Genomic DNA, 27,175 nt, shown 5'->3' on the forward strand with positions numbered 1-27,175 from the left:
ATACTTTCCCATCAGCAGAATCTCTGTAGAGCAGGACTTCTCTGGCCCGGGAAACCTTGAACTCCTCTGCCAGACTACTGAAAGGAAGCTGCAGCTTGGTGTTGTGCCCAAACAAAGCAAAGCTGCTTAGGCTCCGTGGCAGACCCAGCCACCTGCGCAGGGACGAGCTGATCTTCCTCTCAAATCCCTCCACGATGGTCATTGGGAATTCGTACATTAGCAGCGGCCAGAGGAGACGAGGCAGGATGCCATGCTGATATATCCAGGCCTTGAACTTCCCAGGAAGTCCTGACTTGTCCACAGCTGAGAGCCACATGTTGAGGTTATCGCTGGTAGCTTGACGTGCAGCGGTATCCTTCAGATCACCAGTGAAGAGCTTGCCCAGGCTCTTCACTGGCTTTTCTGACACAGATGGAATTTGGGTGTCTGCCAGACTGAAGCGAAAGCGGTCGGTTACCTTTCCTTTTCTTAAGACCAAAGACCTGGACTTAGAGGGCTTGAAACTCATTCTTGCCCAACTAATGAGTCGATCAAGGCCTTGAAGGAGCCATCTGCAACCAGACACTGATGTTGTGGTTACCGTGAGATCATCCATGAATGCTCTAATCGGAGGTTGCCGGGTGCCGGATTTGGACAAAGGGCCTCTGCACTCTACTTCCGCAGACTTCACAAGCATATTCATGGCCAGTGCAAACAGGGACACAGAGATTGTACAGCCTGTGATGATACCTTTCTCTAGACGATGCCAATCTGATGTCGAAGTGCCAGAGGACACCCTCAGACTAAAGTTGTTGTAATAGTCGAGGATGAGATTGCAAATCTTCTCTGGAACGTGGTATCTGCTCAGAGACAACTCCACCAACTTGTGTGGAATTGATCCATAAGCATTGGCGAGGTCCAGCCACAGTACTGTCAAATCGCCTCTGTTCTCTCGTGCCTCACGGATCAGCTGTGTTACCACACCAGTGTGTTCGATGCACCCTGGAACTCCTGGGACTCCTCCCTTCTGCACCGAGGTGTCAATATAGGTGTTCTTCAGGAGAAATCCCATGAGGCGATTGGAAACGATTTTGAAGAAGGTCTTGCACTCAACACTGAGGAGGGAGATTGTCCTAAACTGCTCGATGTTCCTTGCATTTTCCTCCTTGGGAATCCATACTCCCTCTGCGTACGTCCACTGCTGAGGTACTTTCCCTCTTTTCCAGATCACCCGGAAGATCTTCCAAAGACGCTCCAACAGGCGGGGACACTGTTTGAAAACCTTGTACGGAACTCCACTTGGGCCTGGTGCTGATGCTGCTCTGGCAGATTTGATTGCCTCTTTAACTTCCTTCAGGGTGGGTTCACTGATGTCGAACAGGATGCAGGGTTCTGGTGGGCATATGAGGGCTGCACAGTGGCCGAGGTCTTGCTCTCTCATGCCGTCGCTGTAGGTGTTCTTGATGTGGAGGTTGATTTCCTCCTCGGGACATGAGAGTTGACCACTGCGTTTCTCTCCCAGCAGCTTCTTTGTGAATCCAAATGGATTTGCAATGAAGGCACTGCGCTTGCGGGCCCTTTCCTTGCCTCTCTTCCTGTGCCACTCGGCACGTCGCAGGGTGAGTAGCCTATCCCTTACCACACCCCTCAGTTCTGCCAAGGCTGCCTTCTCATTCTCGCTTGCCTTCCTGTACTGGCTCCTGAGTACTCTCAGTTCTTGTCTGAGTTGGGAAATCTTGGTTTCCCGCCGGTTTGGAATTGGTGCTGCAGTGGTAGTCTTGGTGGCACGTTGTTCCTTTATGCCAAACCTGTCTGATGCAATGCCAATTATGAATGTGCTCATTGTCTTGAGCCTCTGGTCCACATTACCCTTGGCTGTTGCTTCCAGGGCTGTATTAACATCTTCATCAAACTGTTTCCACTCTGACTCCTTGTTGGCAGCGGGCCACAATATCCGACGATGCTCTGACGGTCTGCTTTGGGGTTGCGCCGGTGGTGCTTGGAGGTTCTGGGCACTGTGGGGAGTGTCCGGGCCTAGATCCTCCTCCGTCTCATCAGGTGCCGTACAGGGTACTGGCACTGTGCGTTGCGCCACGGGTTTCCTTAGGCAGCCCATCTTGGTCTGGTGTATCTTTAGACCCGTCGGGTTTTTGCAGACCTTGCCACATTTGCAGACTGCACTCGTAGTCAATTGTCCATTCGCAGGGATCGTTACCAGAAAATCTGTCCGTTCGGGGCGCTCATTCTCCCCCCCTCTCGGGCGCCCCTGGGGGTATATCTCTTTAGGGTTTTTCGTAGCTTTGTATGGGTGCTCCCTTGCGAGAGCTGCAGCTTGGGATGCTACCCCTCCCTGCCCCGGTTGCCGTCTTTCCGGGCTGTCAACTGTCTCTCCAATTGTCACCACACTTTCGGGGTTGTCATCCAGCCTCTTCCTGGAAGTCAATGGCGATGCCATACTGGATTAGTACTATAATACACCTCATGGTGCAACCTGGACACATCATCAGTGATTCTCCCGGGGTCATAGGGTGTTTCGGGTCTTAATCAAACACCCTCACCCGGGCGACCCAGCCGAGGGTGATCAGTCCCTCGACTTGTGTCCAGGTAGCGCACTACGCCACGCGTCCCCCCTCCTCAACCAGAGCCAACGTGAAGCCTTTTCAGACGCTTCCAAAATGTTTTTTATGGCTCTTCTCCTGTGCAGTCCACAAATCCCAAAGAGCCCCAGGACCCGGTGTAAGGACTTGCCTGCAAAACCCCTGCAGCCCACCTCAATAGGCTCGCAGCGGGCCTTCCACCCGTTCCTCCGGCAGTCAGCCACAAGATCTGCGTACTTCGCTCTCTTCCTTTCCTGAGCTTCCTCCATTCTGTCCTCCCAGGGGACAGTTAGCTCAAGGAGTACCACCTGCTTGCTGGTTCCAGACATCAAGACCATGTCTGGCCGGAGTGTTGTAGTTGCGATGATGTCTGGGAATCGCAACTGCCTTCCCAGGTCAACCAAGAGCTGCCAGTCCCTTGCTGTTGTTAGCAGGCCCCCCTGGGTCTTCTTGGAGGGTTGAGGTTTCTCTCCTGCTCGGACAAAGGCAATTGTGCTCTTGGTTGGGTGTTGCCGCCTACTGGTGTTGATGCCCATGCAGATGGTGTCTGCTATTGCCCGCAGGACCTGGTCGTGGCGCCACCGATACCTGCCATCTCCCAATGCCTTTGAGCAACAGCTGAGGATGTGTTCTAATGATCCTCTTTTCTGACAGAGCTGGCACACAGGTGCGTCTATCAGGCCCCAGGTGAACAGGTTAGCAGGGCTTGGGAGGACATCATAAACTGACTGGACCAAGAACTTAAACTGGTGTGGCTCCGCTTTCCAGAGTTCGGTCCAGGTGATCTTGCGACCAGCTATGTGCTCCCACTTGGTCCAGGCCCCCTGCTTGCTCATTCCCACCACTCTGCTGAAGCGAGCCTCCTCCACCTCGGCGCGAACCTCCTCTTGGACAAGCTTTCGTCTTTCCTTTCTTCTGGCTCTGCTGTAGTTTGGTTTGGTGTTGCTACCCAGCCCAGCCCGACCAGTGGCTATGGTTCCCACCAGGGTGCTGTGCCGCAGCCTCGCCTCTGCCCGCTCCACTGCATATATATATATATATATATATATATACACATACACTACCGTTCAAAAGTTTGGGGTCACATTCAAATGTCCTTATTTTTGAAGGAAAAGGAATGTACTTTTCAATGAAGATAACTTTAAACTAGTCTTAACTTCAAAGAAATACACTCTATACATTGCAAATGTGGTAAATGACTATTCTAGCTGCAAATGTATATGTATATATATATATATATATATATATATATATATATATATATATATATATATATATATATATATATATATATATATATATATATATATATATATATATATACACACACATATATATATATACATACATACATACATACACTACCGTTCAAAGGAGATTTTTCCTGAGGATTGAGGAAACCCCTCATGAAACAGGCCTGTAGAGATGAAATAGTCTTGTGATTTTTTCCCACACATACATATTACGCTCTACCACGGTATCGAGCACTATTTTTTTGGATAATCTAATCAAGACATATATATATATATATATATATACATACATATACATATATATATATACATACATATACATATATATATATATATATATATATATGTATGTATATATGTGTATGTATGTATATATGATGTATATATGGATGTATATATGTATATGTATATGTATATAGATAGATAAGATATATATATATATATATATATATATATATATATATATATATATATATATATATATATATATATATATATATATATATATATATATATATATATACACAGCCCGGCCCCCGGCCAAATTGTTTTAACCCAATGCGGCCCCCCGAGTCAAAAAATTTGGGGACCCCTGATCTACGATATGCTGATGATACATCCTTGTTACAGTAGGTACCACTATAATTTTGCCTCATTCCTGTGAGAATCTTGCATGCTACTGAAGCATTAAGGCAGGGCTGTACAGTGTGAGCATTTTAGTCTAAAAGTAGCTTGTGCGAGTATATTTAATAAAATAAAATAAAGTAGCACACTTGCAAATACAGTTTTTAACTCAAACTAGCATTTTGCTCCTAAAATAAATCCATCCAAATTTGATCAAACAAGAGTAACATTTTCACCCATATGTATTTGCATTTGTTGGAAAAACCTTAAACCATACTCATAACCAAGTGATTGATGCGGCGGTGTCACTGATCAATCTGTGCGTGCTGAAAGCTGAGTGTATCCGTCCCTTCTGCGCTATGAGCAGAGGATAGTGGGGCTAAAACCTCCAGCTCTCACACACAGTCTTCCAACAAGGAAGAAACAAGGTCTTAGTTGGAAGAACTGGTCAGTAAAAGACAACATTTTTCACCACCTAAACTGCACTGCACTGCGCACTGGTAACTAGGAGGGTCGGGTGGAATATTGAACAACAAATCAATGATTGAAGTGACAAACTTGCCATTCAAACAATAATAGTGTTTGTTGTCAAGCACATGCAGCCATGGAAGCACATTAAATCCCTTTTTACGCAGAGTTTATACAAACCAGAGAAAGGTTCAAAAGAGCTTCCATCAGAGCTGAAAAACTGCAGCTGCTAAGCTAACAAAAACAGCTTAAGCTAAAAATGCTAGTGAGACTCAATAGGCCACGTTTACACTGCACACCAAACCTGATTTTTTTAGCCCTCAAGTGACACAGATCAGATTTTTTTGCCAGTCTAAACGCTCCGAAGTGCTTTAAATTTGATCTTTCCGCATAGATTCAGGCCACATCAGGAGGTAGTCCAAATCCGAATGCAATCTGATCTTTTCAAGTGTGACCTCAGTCTAAACACAATGCGACCTGACTAGGGATGATGTTCGTTAAGAAATTATCGAGTTCGAGTCCACTATCGAAAGATAGGTTGTTGTGTGTGCACTGAGTTCCAAAAGCCATAGATGTTATATGACTGGGCCGGCACGCTGTTTATATGGAGGAAAAGCGGACGTGACTGAGGACAGCACGCAGCCGTTATAGGGTGAAGGTTTCTGGTGAGAGAGGTTGCCAAAGGCACGCCCCCAGTGAGCATATAGTGCTGCTATGTGCGTTGTAAATAAAAAAAATTGCCGACAAACACATCACCAACATGGACGAGGTGCCGCTCACTTTCGACATCCCGGTGACGCACACTGTGGAGAAGAAGGGGACCAGCATGGTAGCGAATCGATACGCACAACGGGGCAAGAGAAGTCAGCTTTTACTGTTGTGCTAGCTTGCTATGCTAATGGCAAACGAGACTGACTTTTAAAATGAGGAGAGGGAATATGGCGTGTTTGATGGAGAACTTGCCCAGCTGTTCATTTCGGACACAGAAGATGAGGATTTTAATGTGAGTACATTGATAAATACTTCAATAAAGTACAACCGAACTCAGCTTTGTTCCTGCTGCCTTTTTAAAACAGCGTCCATGCATGCTAGCGTATGTTTAACCATGCCTGCGGCCAAAAATACGCTGCGCCTTATTTATGCGATAAATACAGAAATAGCACCCGTAACTGACACGGCGCCCTTTAATATGGTGCGCCCTATGGTCGCGAAAATACGGTATAGTGGCTTCGATAACGAGAACCGGCTCTCAAAAAGGGATTCGAATCCATGGAATCGGTTCTTTTCTTTTCTTTTCGGTTCATTTGTGTGTGCGGGGAAATACGTAGCCCGCCAGCGGAAGTGGATGCTTCATCACAACATCTGGTTTGGCTGAGCAAAGTCTATTTTCAACCTTTCGGTGCATTACTAGTCAATAGTGCGCAAATAGGCTATATGCCAGCCCTTTGAGACACTTGTGATTTAGGGCTATATAAATAAACATTGATTGATTGATATGTAAAATATGAATATATATTTTATTTCCGAAGATATAGCCATTGTTGAAGGACCGGAATTGACGCTGTGGTGCATTTGCTTGCATGTGAGTTGAAAAATAAAGTTAACGTTGATCCACGCTGATGTCTGTGCCTCCTCTGCTTAACAGCCACAAAAAAATGTAAACCCTCCTAAATATATTACACTATATTTATCCATTTATACAGTATTACTTTAATTTGTTTTTAAGTTAAAAAACACACATTTTTAAGGTGTTTGACTCTCGCTTCAAACAGGAAGAAAGTTTGTGCATCGCTCTCAGCACCTGAGCACGTTTATTTAACAGTGGAAATAGCTGAACAGAGTGACCCTTCTTTTCAGTCATTGTCTTGGCAGAGACAAAAGCAGGGCGCCGCCGCCGACACACACACACACAGTACAGAGAGCCTCGCGACTTGCTGGTGAGAAGTGCTGCACACTAACACAAATTAGGAGGAAAAAGATTATAAAGCCAAATGTTCCATTGTGGGAATATTTTAGCTTCAAACCGGATGGGCGATATGAGCAAATTTACACAGACAAATGAGCGAAAATGCCGTCGCTATCACGTGATAGCAATAAACAAACGTCCGACCTAATTTTTGAAATTAGGTCTGGGAAAAAAAATGCACTTTAAGATGCTCAATATCTATTTAGTTACAGAAATAAGTAAAACATTTTGTTCATTCATTTATAATAATTATGTTCCAATGACAGTACAATGGTAAACAATTCTACAGTAATGAGAAATAAGTGTATATCTTTTTAAATGGTTAATTGTAATAATACACTGTATATTATGATAACATTACATTATAATCACTGTATAGTTTTAATCAAATATTTCTTCAGTTAAAGAGCAAGATGTTGACAAAAGCTTTCTGCAAAAACACAAATATTTTTGAAAGTACATTATTGCATATTGTTGTATTGTGTAGCACCCTGAGACAAGAATAAGTTGATTGACAGTCTAAAAATAAAATGTATTCCTTTACTAATTTTTGCAGTTTTATGCATTTTTTGTATAAAATATACAATCGTAAATCGAATCGCAATGTGAGGGGGAAAAAAAAAATCGCAATCAGGTTTTTTCTCAAAATCGTGCTGCCCTACTATGTCCTATAATAATAATGTTTACCTCGAAAAACACCATTGATAAAAGTCAATTATTTTCATGTTGCTGCTGATATTTAAACATGTCCTCTTAAACCAGGGCACTTTATTTCACATGTTAATGTTTGTTTTTGTACAGTAGCTAAATTATTTTTTAAAAGAAGATTGTAGATTATATTTGACTTTTCTTATATTATTTTCAAGACTTTCTTTTTTTTTAATTTTTTTTTTTTTTTACTCAAAACACTTCTTAAGTTGGGATCCTATAATGTAAAACTTACTTTTCATACTGGTACCTGTTTTTGTGTGTTTGGGATTTCCATCAGTCCCGAAAATTTTAAATAAAGGCAGGGTGTAGATATTTAGTTACGTCAACAAATATTTCCATTGATGGGTTAGTTTTTGGGCCAAACTATATTGGGATATGAGTTTTGATCCATATTGCCCAGCCCTACACTTGTTTTACTGACAGTGCTAGCACAGTTTAGGGATGTTCTGTGTTTGAGCGTTACAGTAGGCCTTAAGATGGCAGTGTTATGTATGAGTTTGAATGTGTACGTTGAGTGTTAATAATAAAATTGTGATATTTAAGACATTTCACATTGCTCCTAAATTTTTTCTGTGCCACAAAAAAAATTATGTGCTACTATTTTTGTCCATTTAATAGCACCAGTGCTACTTGTGAAAAAGCTAAGTGCATCGCCCACCATTAAGGAGTGGTACTACCCAGAACCAGCTGCAGTGTGCTCAATCAACAATCAGGTACCATCTTAAAGCAGAAAATACTGCATCATCTGTATCAGGCCTTATTAGGTCAGTAGTGCATTCGTTACGAATTATTCATTCACGCTTAAAGTGAAGAATAAGGCAAAATTACAGTGGTACCTAATGTAGTGCAGAACGCTAAATACCCAAAACAATTATTAATAGTGGCAAATGATAACGGCAAACTATATGGAATGGAAATGGATGTGGAAAAAAAACTAAGCAATGAAGTTTCATTTTTCCAGGTCATTAAATAATCCTTACAATAGAAGGCAGACCTACGGAACAAGTATGAAAGATTGTATATTTTGGTCAAATGCAGTTTGAAAATGGAAAAACTGAAAATGAAATAAAAAGAAGATTTTAAATTGCTAAGAAATCATATGAAAACTACTGACATTAAAAAAATTTAATATTGAAACCATGTCAAAAGCCATGTGTGGTCTACCCTATTGTATAGTCCCGGGACATTGACCTTAACTAAAAATTTAGCAAAAAACTTGAAGCATTTGAGCTCTGGTTATACAGAAGAATGTTAAAAGTGTTAATGGACAGACTTAAAAACAAACACATTTTTGGAGAAAGGAGGAATAGTATTAAATTACTACTTTACACAGCTGAAACACGGAAACTAAAATATTTTGGCAATATAATCAGAAAATATGGTGTACAAAGACAGCTGATAGAGGGCAAGATAGTTGGAAAGAGGAAAAGGGCGAAAACAAGCAACATGAACATCAAAGACTGGACCAAACTCAACTACTGTGAAAGCGTCAGAAAGACACAAGATTGAGAGGAATGGCAATGCATTTTATATGCAGACTGCATATAAAACATTACAACAAATATCTATCAATGAAGGAAAAATTACGTTTCTCTCACCTTGATGGCTACAGGGTAAACTGTGGCTTCAATTTCAAAGCTGCCTTTCTTAAACATCATTACCGATGTGTTGTTAATGCATGTACCTGCAGAACCAAAAGAACCAATAAAACAATTGAACTTTTAAAATAAAAACAAAAAACATTACAATCCGCACTCACCTTCTGGGAAAATGAGAATGGGAAGTTTAGATTTATCTTGCGCATGGTCACTCAACCTGAATTGTTGAAAGAAGAAAATTAACTCACAATCTAACAGGTTGGCATTTATGGTACAATGAAATTGTGGAGTAGTAAAATATAGTAGTTCTACCTTTTGGCCACTAGATGTCTGTCTTTGACTTCTGAGCGCTCAAACCAAATGTGTGGGCAGGCCTTCACCATGGATCTCTGAATGACTCCCATCAGGCCTCTGTGAATTTGGCCCACCTGACACACACAAACGCACCACACACACACACACACACAATATAACACGTGCAAAGGGCTTCCCATGTGCCTGTGGAAATTTAGACAGACAAGCAACTGAGTCGACAGTTACCATTGCGTAGCAGCCATCACTGGCCAAAATGATGACATCAATAGGTGACGTGTGGTTGGCAACACATATTCCTCCGTTTTTGGGTTTATTCTCACTAGGAAAGAAAAAAGAAACTGATCATTAAGTTGGCATTTCCTCAAACATTTATTTAAAAATAACAATTCAAACCATAAGTCATGATGACAGTTACAGATCAACATTATTGTTTTATAAGATATATAGCCAGCTTTAAGTGCAATAAACTTATTTCTAGATTTCAACAAAGTGAGTTATGCAGACGCTCTAAACTCGTTCACCTTCTGAGCATGTAAGACCTGCATATACTAAGTCTTCATTTCAAGAATTGCGTTACACAGCATGACCTCATTACTGGTGTATTTATATCACAAAATGACAAAATGTGTTACAACCATATTGGTAGCAGACACTGCCATACCAGACACAAAATAAATGAATGTCATCATAGCCATTTGTTAAGCAGGCTACCTAAACACCGCCAGCCTTTTAATTTTCAACACTCTTCACTTCCTGAATTGTCTGCATTACTCTTGCTTAACTTAAAACACCCAAAAAACACAGAATTGAACACTAAATCTGCTGTGCTTGTTTATACCTTTATATACAGTAGAACTTTTTTTTATATGTAAAAGAGCCTTTTTGTCGAGGTTTCCGTGCTTTGTCCAAACCATTAACGTCTTGGGTATAAATTTGAGCCTCTGGCAACCTCCCTTTTAACTCCACTCTTACATTCCTACTGTTAACCCACCCTGGCCTCCTTCCTTCAGAGAAAACCCATCTGGCATTATGTAATCTCCTCCTGTAGACCAGGGCGGATCAGGTTTAAAGAAAAACTACATACAAGTAGTATTTAGCAGCATTTTCTCTTGTCACAATGCTTACTACACATTTTTAATAAAATCTGGGATGGGGTTTTTTTTTCAACAAAAAGTATTATAAACGCTCAGCAATTAAACTTTAATGGAAGGGAGTCCAAACTTTTTTCACAAATGCCCACATGCTAAAAATTAAAGAATATGGGGACCACTATGATACATTTTGTACATTGAAGATGCTAAAACTGTTTCGTACTGAACATATTATTACTGTTTATGCCAAGCTATTTAAAAATCATTTATCTTAGCTTTTGTGTCATAAGTGACAAAGCAAATAGTTGTTAGTGTTGCAGTCGTCCAATGTTTATGTCTGTTAATTGGTGCCGGACATTAATTTAGGACCAAAATATTGTGAAATATGCTTAATAAAAAATAAATCCCTCAAAAAATCTGATGTAGTGATATTTGAAGCTGCGATGAGGTGGCGACTTGTCCAGGGTGCACCTCGCCTACTGCCCGAATGCAGCTGAGATAGGCTACAGCACACCCCGCAACCCCAAAAGGGACACCCCCTGGGAGGTGAGGGGAGCAGTGAGCAGCAGTGGTGGCCGCGCTCGGGAATCATGTGGTGATTTAACCCCCAATTCCAACCCTTGATGCTGAGTGCCAAGCAGGGAGGCAATGGGTCCCATTTTTTGTAGTCTTTGATATGACTCGGCCGGGGGGTTTGAACTCACAACCTCCCAGTCTCAGGGCGGACACTCTAACCACAAGCCCACTGAGAACGATGTGGCGAGAACGACTGTATCTAATATAGCTCATTAATAATGAATTCATTTAATTTTCAGAATTCTGCCTGGTGACACAAAATTCAAGTACCCCAGCTTTAAAGGGGAACTGCACTTTTTTTGGAATTTTGCCCATCGTCTACAATCTTTATGAGAGACATGACGATAGATTTTTTTTATGCATTCTAAATATTAAATAAATGCAATCAAAAGTCCGCTTACAATGGAGCCTATGAGAGCCGTTCAATTATGCCTATAGAGCCCTTAAAAAAACCTCCATTATGGTTTTATATACGGTACATGATGCAAGTATATATGTAAAGTAGTAACAGGCACATTTATAGTAACATTTATTTTTACATATTTTGATCACTTTAAGCATACGCGGCGCATACATTTCAAAACGAGGTTTCCTTTTTTTCCCCCTTCATCACTGATTATTACTCACCGCAGACTTCAGGAGAGCCAACAAACATAATAAAACATCACTTACTGTACAAAGTCTGCTGTCATTAGGCTGCTGACTGCTGGGATGTTCATATATTCCCTTTTAGATGAGTAATGACTCAATCGTCGCAAAGAAATGGAGTCGCAGGTTGGGGGGTGAGAGGCATGATTTATGATCAAGAATAAACTCCCAAGGAGCAGGAAAGCGAGGAAACAGCAGACCAAACGATGTAAACATAGGGACACACGGTACTGATCACACCACTGCTGTAAATAGTTCATCTGCATTAGTGTTTATAATAACAATATCACTAATACTTGGTTAATATTCAAATCACAAAATGTAAATTGAGTATTGTTGGCATGTTTTGAATGGTTATTTATTGGATTTTATGGGAAGGATAGAGAACCTCCCATTAGCTCCGCCGTAAGCGGACTTTTATTTATTTATGTTTATTTAATATTTAGAATGCAATAAAAAAAATCCATCCGTCATTTGGTCTTTCAGAATGATTGTGGACCATAGGCAAAATTCCAAAAAAAGTGCAGTTCCCCTTCAACAAGAGAAACAATTTTCTGCTCGCATTTTCAATAAAAGTACAGTAACCAACATTTTAAGAGTAGATTTACTTGCTACTTCTGCTTTGATTTTTCAACATAAAATAGTACAATACTATTATAAACAATAATGTGCAAACAACATCTCTTCAGTTTAAATTATCAGTAGATTTAACTGCTATTTTTACTGTTCTTTTTTGACATATAAATAATACAAATACAAAATAAATGAATACAAAAATTAAGTTTAACCAAATATTTTTATGTTAAATGAGCAGTGGTTTGACCGGCCACTACACTCTACGGTGGCAGAGAAAAGTCACAAAAAAGGCAAATGCCACAACACAACAACTTTCAGCTATAGCACGATTGCAAAAGCCACAACAAATACAAACGCCACAACAACAACAACATAAAGCCATAACACAACAACTGTAAGCCAAACCACGACAACACAAAGACAGAACGGAAATGACAGTGAACAAGTTTCGGCGACTCAACTTCCTGAGGCGAAAAGATGAAAACTGTGCCGTGAACGAAGTTGCAAAAGTAAGTGAAGAGTGACCACTTTTTCAGTCATAAATAACTTTTTTTTTTACTTTTTCAACAATACTAATATATTATGTTCATTACACTGTTTTCAACTGTTTAGGAAGGTGATCCGTCGCCGTAACTTGCTCCGTTGTCACTTTCGTTGTATTCGTTACTCCCTTTGTGGCATAAAGTTGTGTTGTGGTTATTGTTATGGCTGTTGCAATCATGCTGTGGCTAAAATTTGTTGTAATGTGGCTTTGTGATATTGTATTTTCGTTTTTTTTTTAAATTGTTTTGACCTTTCTCGGCCACCTGAGGTATCCTCCATTCTTGTTTCGATGACTGATGGCGACGACGCCAGACGGACACAGACTTGAAAAATGTTTAACGTCTTTATCATTAAAAGTGCTAAACTACATATAAAGTCTGCTATTCTTAAATCCAAATCCAATGGTTGCCCTTTTCTAGTATCAATAATATTGATCAATTACCTTTTAAAACGAAGTTGGATTTATACCTACAATCTTCTGGAAAGCAAACTTGGCGAGCGTAGTTTGATGTAGTTAAATCTAAGGAATATAAATCAATATATCAATTAATCGTAAAAAACCCTACTCAGTACTAAAAGAAATTAAATGCGCCACACCTAATTACGTAGCAGTCAACCTTTTCAAGAATGAAGTCATTCTTCCTCCTTTGCTGTGTAATTTATCAATCCTGATAAAAATGGTATCAGCCAGACGAGAGTTTATTCAATCTTAAATAATGACTGATTAGGAGCAATGGTAATCTGATAAAAATTACAACAACTTGAACTTTGAAGAACTTTGGGCCAGATGTAGTATACGGCAATAAAGGTCTGTTTACTAATAGCAAATGAACAATTGATCCTTTGACATTGTCTGTAGTCAGATAATGTCTGTAGTCAGATAATGCCACTTAGTCAAATTATTTGAGCAGTCCCTTACCTGTCGTGGTATGTTATGATGGCGGTCAGAGCTCTGACACATATTCTGTTGCACATGAGATGAACCTTTTCACTCAGGACGCTTTTTATCCTGCAAGAAGGAGCACGCAACAGGACTCGTCACTTGAGCCATGTAAACCGGTGCTTTTGTGTGTATTGATGGGACAAAAAAAAAAAAAAAAGTCTACCTTCCATTGGGCAATAAGCCTATAACAGAGGTGAGGAATACCAGCAAGCCAACACCAGTGAAGGCAAGGGTTACCCTGGAACAAACAGATGCGTGTTACTGATGACAGCAGGTAGAAGTCAACATAATACAGGTAAAACAAAAGAGTGACTCAAATAGAGCGGCGTCAGAAAGACGCTGAAACTTTTTGACTTAACTTATGATCCATCCCTATAGAAAAATGTCATGGCATCATTTAGCAAAAACACTTCTACTATTGCTGGCAACAAAGCGACTCTTCAAGAGATGAAAGTAATCTAAAAGACTCAATCTTACTCTTTTTGGGAGGGTTTCTAATTAAATTGGATAAGGATGCCACTGAATTGATCAAGACAAAACTAAATGTCTGCAAACACACCTAATGAGGGACAATATGAGCAAGAGGACACTTGTAAACTTTGTCCGCATGTGGCGTGACTGGCCTGCCGGCTGCTCATTAGAGGCGTGCCAGTCACGCTCAGCACTGAGTCGCTGTGCTGGACTACTCGTGATACACATGGAGTGGTTTCTCGCTTAGCTACTCACTGTGTGACATTTAAATGTGCAATCAGGGTACCTTCCAATTATTCAGACAGTTCGCTCCGCTCTATCTGGCACTGCTGTGCTTCCTGTGTGTGTAAACTAGCGGTCCTGCTCTACGCCCACTGAGACAAATATTGTGAAAGACTGAAAAGAGGGCTCAATGCTTTCAGTTAATTATACTGTTAAATAAACACTCTCAGGTGCGGAGAGCAACGCACAGAGTGAGACCTCTGTCTCCCCGTTTGAAGCAAGAGACAAAGAAAATAAAGATACAGGGTCATATCGATTTATCCATGCCAGCAAAGTATTTCGACTTAAATTTAAATTTATCGTTCGATTGACTTATTGACTTATTGACTTTCGACCCAGGCCTAGTCACCATCAAAACTTTTCCAAGGTGCAAATGGTGTTTTATATTAGCGTACTGACTGCCTCCACTGCAGCGCACACAAACTTGCCGTTTCCTGTAGACACTTTTGATTGGCCAGTAGGCAAAGGACGAAAAGCTCAACAATTCTGAATGGCCCACGTCTATCACTCAAATGCTGGTGAAGGCGGAGAAAAAACAAACCTTGCCTCTTGCGATTATTTATTGCATTTATTAAAACCTCAAAGTCGATTTGAAGTTGATAAATTGTGCAGCCTTAATCCAATGTGTCCGTGTTTTTGCTGTGAGATAAACACTGACATTTATTTTTTATATATTGTTACATACAGCTGAAATGGATCATAAGGACTCGCCTGACTCTTGTAAATTCATAATTTACTGAGGGAAAGACTTTCTGACTGTTGGACAATGTGGACAAAAGCCAGACTTTTTATGTCAAATCCGGGACACTTAGTTTTAAAATTATATCGTTTAGAATATTATTGGTTTGTATTTCATTTACTTAAACTTTAGTGAAAGACACATGACCTAATACTGTATTTTTATATGGTATCAGTGTAAAAAATTATATGCTGTACCACTCATCCATACGTCATCAGCGTAATTTGTATGAAGTACCCTGAATTGTGAAATCTGGTGGAAACACAAACCACACAGCCCTACAGCAGCCTTTTGTTCCAGGAATGAAAGGTTACAGGAACTTAGAGTTCCTGAATTTTAAGTGGAAAAAATTACTTAGTTTGGCTGCAGTGAAACAACCCATTTGATGCTTCCCTGTTGACTTCTTCATTGGGACCTGTCAACTCCTTTTCCAGCACCATTCAGTGTTTGGCCGATCCATTATTTTATTATTATCATTATAATAAAATATATTACATTTAATATCTTTATTAATAACTTTTTATAATTTTTTTGATTGTTTCATTCTTTGAAGGACACATATGAATTTGTGGAGTTGCAATGCCTAGATATTAGTGAGGATAGCACACAGTCAAAGCCATAAATGCAATGGTAATAATTGGCATCATAATTCATTCTTTTTTTCTGTCATCATTATTGCTAATATCTTTGACAAAGCATAATTTTACATATAGGCCTTGTAACATTGTGCATGCGTACCTATTTAAGTGTCCAGTAAATTGTTATTTTTCATGCCCCCATTCAGTGATTGGAAAACAATAACTGAACTATTACTGAGGCAGTAGAGCATTGTGGAAGCAACAGTAAACTAACAAGAGTGTTTCTTTTTTTTTTAATCAAAATGATGTTGATATGCACTGACAGTAGTTAGCAATTGTATCGCTATGGTATCAGCTCGTGTTACAGTCAAAATAAGACTAAGTTACTCTAGTTGCAGCATGACAATGAAGGTCCTCATTTGCATTAACAGACCGGTTTGCATGTCTACCCCAAAGCTTGAGTAAATATATAACTTATTTGTGCTGTCAATACCTGAGAGGTAGCAGGAAACCATAGCGGATCAGGAGACCGAGTCCCCAAAGGACTGTCAGCCTCAGGCTGATGTACTGGAAGTTGTAGTTGCTGCGTGTCAGCAGATTCCAAGACTCCAACTCCTCTGCAGAGAACCGCTTGGTCACCTCGTCGTCCATGATGCTCTCCACCCCTCTCCGAGCAAAGTAAAAAATATCCGACATCTCGAACTCAGTGGCTGAGTCCAAGTCTCTGTTGCTGCCACTGCGCCGAATCTCCTTGATCTCTTCTTCCAAAGAAGTGGGCTCTTTTGCAATGATTGCTGGAGGGGTTCAAAGGAGTTTGGTGAAAGAAATAAACATCATGGAACATCAACATGCGTAAAGAAACACAGACATGTCACATCTTACCATTTGAGTAGGGTTTGTGCAAGGGATGATTCTTTTCTTTGGCTCCTCTCTCTAGCCTCAGTGTCGCCCACTACAAAACAACAGCAGGTGAATGCTTTTTTTCCCCCCACCGAAACCAGATAGTATTCGGTGGAAATTTGATTCACAAATCCCTAATTGTAATTGCAAGTTTCATATAACTGTATTGTAATCATCTTTATTTTAAAGTTGCACTCAAAATCGAAACAAAAACACAACATTTTACAAATGGTCATTAGTTTTTTAATAGGCTATCCATGGAAAGTAAGTACATTTTGAAAATAAATGTAACTAAAACAAGTGTGTACTTATGGTCTATTTGAACCCAGAAGCCTTTCTTTAAAAGGGGACTGCACTTTTCTTTTTAATTTTGCTTACCGTTTAAAATCATTATGAGACAAGAAAACTGATGTAAATGGAGGAAAAGTTTTCTTGCATTGAAGTCAATGGGAAGTCTTCTAATTTGCCCAAAAAGCCCTCTAAATAACCATACAAAAACCACCAACAATACTCAATTCACATTTTGTGACCTGAATATTAACCAAGTATTAAATATTATTAACCAAGTATTATTATTATCATTATTAGTGATATTGTTATTAAAAGCGCTAACGCAGACAAACTATTTTTAGCAGTGCCGTGATCAGAGAGAGCTAACTAGCTTGTGCTGCTATATTGATGTCATTAGCTGGTGAGCTGCCTCCTCGCCTAGAAGCTCATCAAAGTTGATTCTCCAACTTGAATAATGCCTCTCAATGTCATAGTAGAAGGATGAGGACGTAATCCGACAAGTTCGTCAATTTTTGCATCCAATATAGACCCGCTAATGGTGAGAAAGACACAAAAACACGCTTGGTTCCACCCCTTATTTTCATATTATTCATCAGTCGGCATCCCGTTATGTTTGTTGGCTCTCTTGTCTGCAGTGAGTAGTAATTAGTGATGTTGTCAAAAGAAATAGCGAACGTTGTGATGTGTTTGTGAAATTAATGTGCCACCATATGCTTGAAATTATTAAATGTAAATATTACATGTTATTGTAAATTTGTCTGTTACTATATTACAAATATACTAACAGTGTGTATATAAAACCTTGATAGAGGTGTTGGGATGTTTTTTAAGCGCTTTAATGGCAGAATAGAGCGACTCCCTATTGCTCGCATTTGTTTACTAGTTAAAATGGATTAAAAAAAGAAAAACATATGTGTGCTTGCCTTATGTAAGGACTGTGAATAACTTTTTTTTTTTTTTTAAACAAGTGCAGTTCCCCTTTAACGGACATAAAAAGGGAGGTCCCTAGTAGCTGAGAGAGAAGTACGCAATGTCCTTAACTGTGAGCCAAAAAAAGTGCAACTTTTGCGAGCACATTAAAAAAAAGGTACAGTAACGTGAAATGGGCATGTCAGAATAGTTCACTGGAATTAGCCTTAGTTCACTGGAATTAGCCTCCAAAGTTTGACACTACAAAGGCATATTCAAAAGGCTTTTTTAGACAAGACATAGTCAACGTAGAAAACACTGAAGACTATTTAAAATCTACCGGTAATTAACAACATGCCATGCTTTTTTCTGATGTGATCAAAGGAGGAACTGACATTAAACCATGAAAGCTTGATGCATGTCCTTTTAACTCATTCATCATGCTTGCTACTGGAGTCATGTGCTAGGAAAATCTTCTCCAGCTTCCTCTGGCCCATTTGTTTCTGGCAGTTGTGCAAGTTAGAGTTGAGAAAGTAGCTTAAAAGTTCAAGGTTATTTATTTCAATGCATTAAGAGAAAAAGGCTATGGGTTGTATTTGAGCTAGTTGGAGCTGTGACACAGACCATAGTTGGTGAAGTGTGATGACACCCCACCCTGCCAAAGATTACATAACAGCAGCTGCATGGAGGTTGCAATGTAATCCATATCCGCCACTTCATGCACTGACCACCGGGGATATTCTACTAAATTGTTTTATGGTCCACACTTCCAGAAAGCTAAGGACCGGGGGGTGGACTTCTCCTTTCACTATTAGTCTTATTTTGTATACCGTTTTAAGGACATTCAGCAAAAAAAAAAAAGCTAGTCAAAGATCATCTTTCTGACAGCATTTTAGCGTTTTTAGGAAATCTCCTGCAAAAATGTGAGTCTCTTACAAGTTTTTTTAACTGAACTCACGAGCCACCAGTTGATTTGCCCAAATTATGTAAAGAGGGGACCTAAAATGGAACCTTGAGGAAAACTACAAATGACTACTGACTGCATTTGAAGTAAACAAGTAACAGCCACACCGTAGTTACATAAATCACATTATGAAAATATGTGTAACTGCAAAAAAGGATTTAAAGGGATGCCTTGAGGAGCGCCTCAGTAATGTAAGTTCTGGACCCCAGTGTCCTGGGTTTGCTAGCAAGGTTAAGAAATGCCAATGCAAGGAACTGCAAATGTGTTAAAAGTGGTCCTCTATACAACAGGAGCACTTTAGGAATTCGCTGCAAAAATGTTTGTCTCCCAAGTTTTGAACTGAACTTGGGGAGGCCGGTATGGTGTCATTCCTGGGCTGCCTGTTGAATAGCGCTACTGTACAGTCTACAAGTGCAATGAATTAAAAAAATATTCTTTACGATTTAAATTCCTTCAAAAACATTTGCTGAACACAAAGTTACGATACGAACTCCTACCTCAAAAAGCTTCAACAATGATTTCATGTAGAGGCGTCGGATGCCAAAGGAGACTCCAAAGATGGCGGGCACGATGATGAAGACAAGCAGCAACGTGAACCACACGGTGAAGGAGATCCCCAAGAGAATACACACCAAGCTGTCAAAGGGGTTGAAGAATAGCTCCATGTTGAAGACACGTATGAGTGAGGTCTTCTGGATTGTTAGTTTGACGAGTTGAGCAGAAGTGGCCTTAAGTGGCCCTTATCTGGTGTCAACACAATGTCTTCATATGGGCGACTTTGTGATGGAGCTCCTTCTCGGACTGCAGAGCATCATCTTAATGTTGCCCTCATGGGGCAAAGTATTAAATAGTTCCATTGTTCCATCAGTCTCGGAAACTGTTTAACATCCTGATTTGCGGCAAATGTCCCATTGGAATAATGTCAACAAAAAAGGACAGCTGGACACAGCATGAAAGTGCTGCCCTGCGTGATGAGAATCCTCAGTTCAAGGTGGCCTGGTAAAAAAAATAAAAATACATTGGATCATTGTAAAGTAGTTGAATATTCCTTCAGCATACAATTTAACCATTGCTCAGCACAGCTTCATCAACGGCACAGCAGTAGAAATCGTAAGCAGTACCAAGTTCCTGGGGGTGCAGATAACTGACAATATGACCTGGTCCCTACACATGCACTTTTTGCGTCGGATGAAAAGAGCACATTCTCACCACATCTTACAGAGGCACTACAGAGAGCCTACTGACCAACTGCACCTCTCTGTCTGGACTGGAACCTGCAGTGCCTCAGACTTGAAGTCTCTGCAGAGAGTGGTGAGGACGGCGGAAAAGATCATCAGGACTCCTCTTCCTCCTATCCAGGAAATCGCAAAAAGCCGCTGCCTGACCAGAGCTCAGAAAATCTGCAGAGACTCCTCCCACCCCCACCAAGGACTGTTTTCACTGCTGGACTCTAGAAAGAGGTTCTGTAACAGCTTCTTCCCTCAGGCCATAAGACTCGAACGCATCATAATAATCCCCTCAATTCCCCCCCAAAAAACGGATTAACTCGCTGGAATATAAAGACAATATAACAGACATGCATAAACGTGGATGTATATGCAAAAGTGCAATATATTTATCTGTACAGTAATCTATTTATTTATATCTGCACCTTATTGCTCTTCTAGTGGTTAGGGCAGGCCTGGGCAATTATTTTGACTCCGGGGCCAAATTTAGAGACAAAAATGTGTCTGGGGGCCGGTATATCTATTTTTCGGAAAACTAATATAAAACCTCACAATAAAGTCTGATTGAATGCTAAAAATGTTATGACGGACTGCCTTAAAAACGGAATTTCTAAATTTTTCTATGAACGATAAAACCTTGAATATTGACAACATATGAACCCCCTCTCAATCGACATTTTACAATCAAGCCAAATGGAACAAAAAGGCAACAAAAAGCGAAATATGAACGCGAAGGGTAAAAACCCCCAAAACATCTACAATCTGATACATCTGATAAATCGCTAAGCTTTAGAACTTTCTTGTAAAAATCTCCTTCTGCGTCTGTCCCTGGCACTCGCATTTCAGGCTCTGGAAACACTCTGTGGAAACGCTCCCCACCCACACTGCTTGGCGCCTCGTCTGAGCTTCTGTGACGTAGATTACCATAGTAACTAGTAGGGTTGTACGGTATACGGGTATTAGTATAGTACCGCGATACTAATTAATCATATTCGGTACCATACCGTCTCTGAAAAGTACCGGTCCGCCACACCCTAAGATTTTTTGTTAAAATAAACCCAATAATGCATTTTTTTCAGTCCCCTTTATTTAGAAAAGTATCGAAAAGTACCAAAAAGTATCGAAATAACTTTTGCATCGGGACAACACTAGTCACTTAAAAATCATGCAAAAGTGCAGATTCCAACCATTGAAATAGTTTGTATAGTTGAAGACTTACGGTCAATAGAAAACATCACTGCACATCATAATGGCAGCTACACTTTCCATCTTTAAGATCTAAAAAAAATTATTTGGGAATGTCCGGCGGGCCAGATTGAAAAGCTTAACAGGCCGCATGTGGCCCCCGGGCCTTAGTTTGCCCAGGTCTGGGTTAGAGTGTCCTTCCTGAGATGGGTAGGTTTTATAAATGATAAATGGGTTATACTTGTATAGCGCTTTTCTACCTTCAAGGTACTCAAAGCGCTTTGACAGTATTTCCACATTCACCCATTCACACACACATTCACACACTGATGGTGGGAGCTGCCATGCAAGGCGCTAACCAGCAGCCATCAGGAGCAAGGGTGAAGTGTCTTGCCCAAGGACACAACGGACATGACTAGGATGGTAGAAGGTGGGGATTGAACCCCAGTAACCAGCAACCCTCCGATTGCTGTCACGGCCACTCTACCAACTTCGCCACGCCGCCCCGAGTTCAAACCCCTGCTGAGTCATACCAAAGACTATAAAAATGTGAGCCATTACCTCCCTGCTTGGCACTCAGCATCAAGGGTTGGAATTGGGGGTTAAATCATCAAAAATGATTCCCGGGCGCGACCACCGCTGCTGCCCACTGCTCCCCTCACCTCCCAGGGGGTGATCAAGGGTGATGGGTCAAATGCAGAGAATAATGATCAAGGGTGATGGGTAATTTCGCCACACCTAGTGTGTGTGTGACAATCATTGGTACTTTAACTTTTTTATTTATCCTGCACTACAACAAAATGTTCTTATCTGTACTGTAAAGTTCAAATTTGAATGACAATAAAAAGGAAGTCTAAACCTGATGCGTTTGTTGTGTTTACTTAGCGCTGGTGTCAACGTATTTAAGAGAAAAGTAACGTTTAAATGAGCCACTGGGCATAAAGATGACATCTACTGATGTGCTAACAAGAGGCTCCATCCCCTGTTCAGCTAGCTTCTTCTTCACAGGCACTCAGCTATTATCACCATTTTCTGCCAACATAAACTGACCAAGGTTGCTTTTAATAGCGAGCCGGGTAGTTAAAGTGCCCACAAAGCCTACTTGGGACTCAAGTTGGCTTTTTAGCTCCCCGACTGCTCAGTTAGGTTGGATCCCAGATCTGGATGCAACTTGCTGGGTTAGCTTGCTAACGGCCGCCGCTTGAGGATGAAGTGCTGATCCGAGGCTTTTGTCAGCGTGGATTAAAGTGCTTCGTTTCTCATTCTATAACTAGCTTTAAAACACAGGTGGGGAAAGTGAATGATAAACCTACCTTCAGTGGGGTCAACTGTGGGGTTGAAGAGCCCATCGCGTCTTTGTTCTGTTAGGACTTGAAGCCAGAAGGCAGCCGGCGGACAACGTGAGCCGACAACAGGCCAGTGACTGGCTGAGGCTTGCCTTGTTATTGCTGCGTGCTTTTACTGCTAGACACTCTCCTCTAGCGACAGCTGCTGGTTGGAAGATAGTACTGCACCATGTTATGGCGGATGCTGATATTGAACATTTTGTACATGCGCTCCAATGCAGTGTTTTTCGACCTTTTCTGAGCAAAGGCAAATTTTTTTCATTGAAAAAATTCCGAGGCACACCACCAGCAGAAAACAATGAAACTCAGCAGCCGATATTGACAGTAGAAAGTCCATCCATCCATCCATTTTTCTACCGCTTATTCCCTTCGGGGTCACGGGGGGCGCTGGAGCCTATCTCAGCTACAATCGGGCGGAAAGTCGTTGTCGCAATTGTTGGATATGAATTCAAACCATAACCAACCATGCATCACAATAGCTCCTGTCTCAAAGTAGGCCACGACCCGTCACATCACGCTGTGACTTATTTTGAGTTTTTTGGTGTTTTCCTCTGTGTAGTGTTTTAGTTCTTGTCTTGCGCTCCTATGTTGGTGTTGATTGTCATGTACGGATGTACTTTGTGGACGCCGTCTGCTCCACACGCAAGTCTTTGCTGTCGTCCAACATTCTGTTTTTGTTTACTTCTCAGGCAGTTCAGTTTTAGTTTGGTTTTGCTTAGCCCTCCCTAAGCTTCAATGCTTTTTGTTTATTTTTGGTTTAAGCATTAGATACCTTTTTACCTACGCACTGCCTCCCACTGCCGTCTGCATATTGTGATCACGACAAACCACGTTCCCGACATCTACAAAGCAATTAGCAACCTGCTGCCACCTACTGATATGAGTATTACACGGTTAAACTGCCAAGGTCTTGACAACACAGACAATAATTACTGGTTTGCAAAACATATTTTTAACCCGATTAGGTGAAATTACATAATTTCCCACGGCACACCAAACAATATCTCACAGTACACTAGTGTGCCGCGGCACAGTGGTTGAAAAACACTGCTCTAATGTGATTACTCCCACACAGTATAATATATATATATATATATATATATATATATATATATATATATATATATATATATATATATATATATAATCAGTGGTGTGCCGTCAGGGCCAGCAAGACCTTCTCTGCTGGCCTAACATAACCAGAAATCTTGATCATATTTAAAGATAAAAGTAATTTTTTACTTACTTTCCGTAAATATCTAGAAGTATTAATATTCTCTTCATGTCATGTTATGCTCCTTCCAGCGCTGTTGTTTTTAGGTTATGTAGTTTTTATCCAATCAGAATTCATGTTGCCATGCTGTACCAAATCTGCCTAGAGCCTTCAGAATCAACAATGCTGGCGTCTGTGCACTGTAAGTGAATGGACACAAACATTTGACAGACAGTTGCGATAGCCAATCAGATCACGAGTTGTTGTCAGTAAGGCCTTCTAGCTGGCCCAAGGTAGATATCCGGCCGAGTCATACCAAAGACTAAAAAAATGGGACCCATTACCTCCCTGCTTGGCACTCAGCATCAAGGGTTGGAATTGGGGGTTAAGTCATCAAAAATGATTCCCGGGTGCGGCCACTGCTGCTGCTCACTGCTCCCCTCACCTCCCAGGGGGTGATCAAGGGTGATGGGTCAAATGCAGAGAATAATTTTGCCACACCTCGTGTGTGTGTGACAATCATTGGAACTTTTAACTTTTTTAACTTATATATAGTGATGCTATGAGCTAGGTAACATAAGAACTCCATTACCCAGCATGCCACAGTAGTAAAGAGCATGCGCAGTAGCCCCGTTTAGGTTGAATGTAGACATGCAGTGGATGTTTTTGGTGAGCACCTTGTGGAGTAAACTTTAAGAAGTCAGCTAACACGCCTCGTCTGCATCTTTTATAATTAGACAAGACAACACATATTAGCAAGGCCATTTTCAAGAAGGATATTTAAAGAGAAACTACATCTTGTGAGAATGTCGGCCAACCCTGGAAGCTAGCTCAGCTGTCGATTAAATGTGAGTTCAGATATTTTATTTCTCAATATTTTCACGTTTAATATGTTTTTTTTGCAATTTTTAATGTTTTAATTGGTGATGCGGGTTTATTAATTTTTAAATGCGCCAGAAAATAACCCGTTTTGTACAATGCCCAGTAGTGCGTAAATGTGTTTCTGTATAGTATTTCTCGAGCAATGGTCATGTGGGGACATCAATGACGGTATATAAAGTATTTCTGATTCTGATATATATAACACCCTCCCCGGATTGCTAATAATCAAATGTAAACAATCAAATGCAGATTCTTTTTCTTATGCCTTCTGATCTCTCTCTCTCTCTCTCTCTCTCTCTCTCTATGTCCACTACTTGATGTCCATATCCCCCCACCCCACCCCCCCTCCACACTCCTGATTGTAAATAATGTAAATAATTCAATGTGATTATCTTGTGTGATGACTGTATTATGATGATAGTATATATGATAGTATATATCTGTATCATGAATCAATTTAAGTGGACCCCGACTTAAACAAGTTGAAAAACTTATTCGGGTGTTACCATTTAGTGGTCAATTGTACGGAATATGTACTTCACTGTGCAACCTACTAATAAAAGTCTCAATCAATCAATCAATCAATCAATATATATATATGCAGAAGTTTGGTGTGACGGCTGTTTCAAATAGTTGATTTACTATTTTAATAATATTTGACTGAAGTTACATACTATTACAGCCAGAGTTTAAATACTGAATTTATTGATTTAACGATTATTTACATTTTCCTTTTAGTTATCAGTTCAATGTAGGCGCAATCCCACTGGTGAAAAACACATTGTATATTTGTTTTTACTTTTACAGTATTTGACATGTAAAGTCAATATGCAAATGCATAGTAAAAAATAATTTGAGTGGCTAGTATATACATATTTTTATAACCAGGCACCATATCATGAATATTATGTACTAAAATCTGACAATAATAAATTAAAGAAATACAAAATAAGGAAAATATATTATTTACATAAACATAAATTTCAGTTTATGTAGCCAGTTTATTTTGCCTATTGTAAAGAGCATACACTAGGTCACATCAGTTATATTTACAATTATAAAATACAAAAACATCTATTTGAAAAAATTTTTTTTTTTTTTTTTTAATAATTATGACCAAGACAGATTAAATTATATTTATTTGTTTTTGCCTGCAAGCAGGTTAGTTACAAAGTAAGTTACCATGGTAACGGACTTTGAGTTTGACTTACCTCTCTTTTTTTGAATTTCCCAGCTAAGAGTTTGCCTTGTTGTTGCTGCGTGCTTTCACTGCTAGAACAAGACACACTCTCCTCTCTAGCGACACCTGCTCGTTGGAAGATAGTACTGTTATGGCGGATGCTGATATGAACATTGTGTACATGCGCTCTAATGTGATAACTCCCACACACTGTAACGCAAATAACTATTGAGCCGGTTTATAAATAAGGTGCAGCACATTTAATAGTTAAAAAAACATTCATCAATCATAGTTATACAAAAACAGACTATCTTTGAATCTCAGTGAAATTAAAATAATGCTATTTGGTAACAGTAGAAGAGAAAGTCAAACACAAATACAAATAGACGGAGTAGACATTGAAAGAGTAAATGAAACCACATTTCTAGTTATAATGATTGATGATAAAATGAACTGGAAATCTCTTGTAAAATATATACAACATAAAGTAGCAAGAAACACGTCAATAATGAATAAAGCGAAACATGTTCTAGACCAGGGATCACCAACGCGGTGCCCGCGGGCACCAGGTAGCCCGTAAGGACCAGATGAGTCGCCCGCTGGCCTGTTCTAAAAATAGCTCAAATAGCAGCACTTACCAGTGAGCTGGCATTTACAGAGAAAAAAAGTGCTGCACTTTCCCTCTGTGCAGATGGTGCTGAAAGACAATGCTTCTGCATCTGAGGCTTTTGACAAAGTTGCACAAAAGTACTCTCAGGTCATAAACAGAGTTGGGCAAGAGTTTGAGAACAGGTTTTGTGACCTGGATCAGCTTGAGCCATGTGTGTCGTTCATTTCTAATCATTTCATGAACGTGGACATATCATGCATTGCTGAGCAGTTAAGTGCAACAACATTCAGCCTAGATGCTGAACAGGTGGAGATTGAGATTGTAACACTGCAAAATGACCTCCACCTCAAAGCCCACCAGGCTGCACCAAACTTTTGATGCCTTGTTGACACAGAAAAGTACAGTGGTGTATGCGCAGCAGCTATGAAGGTTGCAAGCCTGTTTGGTTCAACTTATCTTTGTGAATCAGCCTTTTCTGACATGAACTTAATCAAGAACAAACACAGAACAC

At 40.3% G+C, this 27,175-nt stretch overlaps 1 protein-coding gene across 1 annotated transcript in view; it reads right to left on the reverse strand.

The window, feature by feature from the left end:
- LOC133652555 (glycerol-3-phosphate acyltransferase 4-like) overlaps positions 1-26,180 on the reverse strand; it is a 32,111-nt gene extending 5,931 nt beyond the window's left edge. Inside the window, exons 1-11 of the mRNA XM_062051439.1 lie at positions 26,086-26,180; positions 22,747-22,924; positions 19,520-20,018; positions 16,841-16,910; positions 16,452-16,752; positions 14,052-14,126; positions 13,865-13,954; positions 9,737-9,830; positions 9,509-9,624; positions 9,358-9,413; positions 9,197-9,282 (exon numbers count right to left, since the gene is read on the reverse strand). Coding sequence (XP_061907423.1) covers positions 9,197-9,282; positions 9,358-9,413; positions 9,509-9,624; positions 9,737-9,830; positions 13,865-13,954; positions 14,052-14,126; positions 16,452-16,752; positions 16,841-16,910; positions 19,520-19,687 — 1,056 coding nt within the window. The 5' untranslated portion in view covers positions 19,688-20,018; positions 22,747-22,924; positions 26,086-26,180. The remainder of the gene's footprint in view (positions 1-9,196; positions 9,283-9,357; positions 9,414-9,508; positions 9,625-9,736; positions 9,831-13,864; positions 13,955-14,051; positions 14,127-16,451; positions 16,753-16,840; positions 16,911-19,519; positions 20,019-22,746; positions 22,925-26,085) is intronic.
- Between the last annotated feature and the right edge of the window lie 995 nt (positions 26,181-27,175).

This window comes from Entelurus aequoreus, linkage group LG06 (assembly GCF_033978785.1).
Source record: "Entelurus aequoreus isolate RoL-2023_Sb linkage group LG06, RoL_Eaeq_v1.1, whole genome shotgun sequence".
In the NCBI taxonomy this organism is placed as follows: Eukaryota; Metazoa; Chordata; class Actinopteri; order Syngnathiformes; family Syngnathidae; genus Entelurus; species Entelurus aequoreus.